The sequence below is a fragment of the Limulus polyphemus genome, unplaced genomic scaffold (genome assembly GCF_000517525.1).
Source record: "Limulus polyphemus unplaced genomic scaffold, Limulus_polyphemus-2.1.2 Scaffold3160, whole genome shotgun sequence".
In the NCBI taxonomy this organism is placed as follows: Eukaryota; Metazoa; Arthropoda; class Merostomata; order Xiphosura; family Limulidae; genus Limulus; species Limulus polyphemus.
In genome coordinates, this window is record NW_013668770.1 from 134,186 (window position 1) to 135,691 (window position 1,506).

At 24.6% G+C, this 1,506-nt stretch overlaps 1 protein-coding gene across 1 annotated transcript in view; it reads right to left on the reverse strand.

Moving 5' to 3' along the window:
- The window catches only part of LOC106468778 (integrin alpha-PS3-like), an 11,855-nt gene that overhangs the window by 6,397 nt on the left and 3,952 nt on the right, over positions 1-1,506 (reverse strand). Inside the window, exon 5 of the mRNA XM_013929218.1 lies at positions 132-269. Within this exon, the coding sequence (XP_013784672.1) occupies positions 132-269 (138 nt within the window). The remainder of the gene's footprint in view (positions 1-131; positions 270-1,506) is intronic.

Genomic DNA, 1,506 nt, shown 5'->3' on the forward strand with positions numbered 1-1,506 from the left:
TAACAAATTATCTAACAGATTGTTGTTTAATGATACAGAAAGAATCATGAATGGAAAAAATAAACATTATATTTAAAAGTAAAATATTATGATTGAAAAAAAATTTTGATAATCAATCTAATTCTTTTTACTTCTTTTGTGACCAAGTTAGGTTCTGTCACATCCAAAATGGGACATGTATTACAGAAATTAATCTGTCTCTTTGAACGACCAGCTAGTTGATACCTCAGTCGAAATTGGATAGGAGTGATGAAGTCTTGAATATTTGGCTGAAATAAAAAGAAAATATTTAGAACACATTGTTAGAAAACCTAAACAATGAAATTCCAATCTTACCAAATTACTTTTTTAAAAATAAAAAGATCATTTTTCTAATTTAAAATTTAATAATAATAATAATAATGAATACTTGAAAAATGATGAAAGTAACTCACTAAATATCTTCATTATAAAATCAATCATTTCATGACAAATACATATAAGTTACTCTGTTTTTAAACATTTGAGGAAAATAATCAACTCCTTTTGACACCAGAAGTATTATGAAGAGCTTATCAAGTTAATATTATGTAGTTAAAATGCATTTCATCTTATGTCTATCAACATTTTTATTCTTATTAAAAAATAACAATCATTTCAACCCTGATGAGATAGATTTTTGATTCTGGTAAAACAGAAAATTTGAATTCTTCTTAAAAATAAACAATATCTACATAACCAATGAAGTTAGTTCATTGGTATATTAAACTGCAGAAAAAAATTTCCTATGCTTTGACACAAAAATGTTTTGTAAATTGTGTCAGAGAAAAGAGAAACAAAACTGAGCATTAGATTATTATTATCATTATTATGCAAATCCATGTTTTAGTACAAAATAAGTTTTGAAATCTAGGTTATGAAATTCATTACAACTAGTGTATCACATATATTATTCAATTATTCAGGTACAATCTCTTTTGAACTTATTGGAATATTTTGTTAAACTTTACAATTAGTTGATAACACAAATTATCTGTGTATAACCATGTCAAAACAAAAGTGTGTGTGGACCGAATAAATCACAAGCATAGTTCTATTTTGGTACCTAGGTACTATCAAAAACAAATGCGGTAACACTGAGATTAAACTAAAAACAGAGTTAACAATATAAAAGAAAAAATTTTGAATAACTGTATAACAACCATGAAAAAAATTAAATAATTTTTACTGTTTATACTTCAAAGGTGGTAGCATTTATAAAATCCAAAGTTTGTATAGAATTTAATACAGACAAGACCATGCTTCAAATAACAAATGTTTTCTTATGATAATTAAAATTATTTGTAAAAGTATTGTACAATGACATTATAACCTTATATTTTTCATATAAATCAAGTGAACTGGGCCTATTACAGTTACTTTTGGAGATCAACAACATCTGTATAAAAGTATCAAAACATAATTTATTACAGATTTAACAAATTATCTAACAGATTGTTGTTTAATGATACAGAAAGAATCATGAAT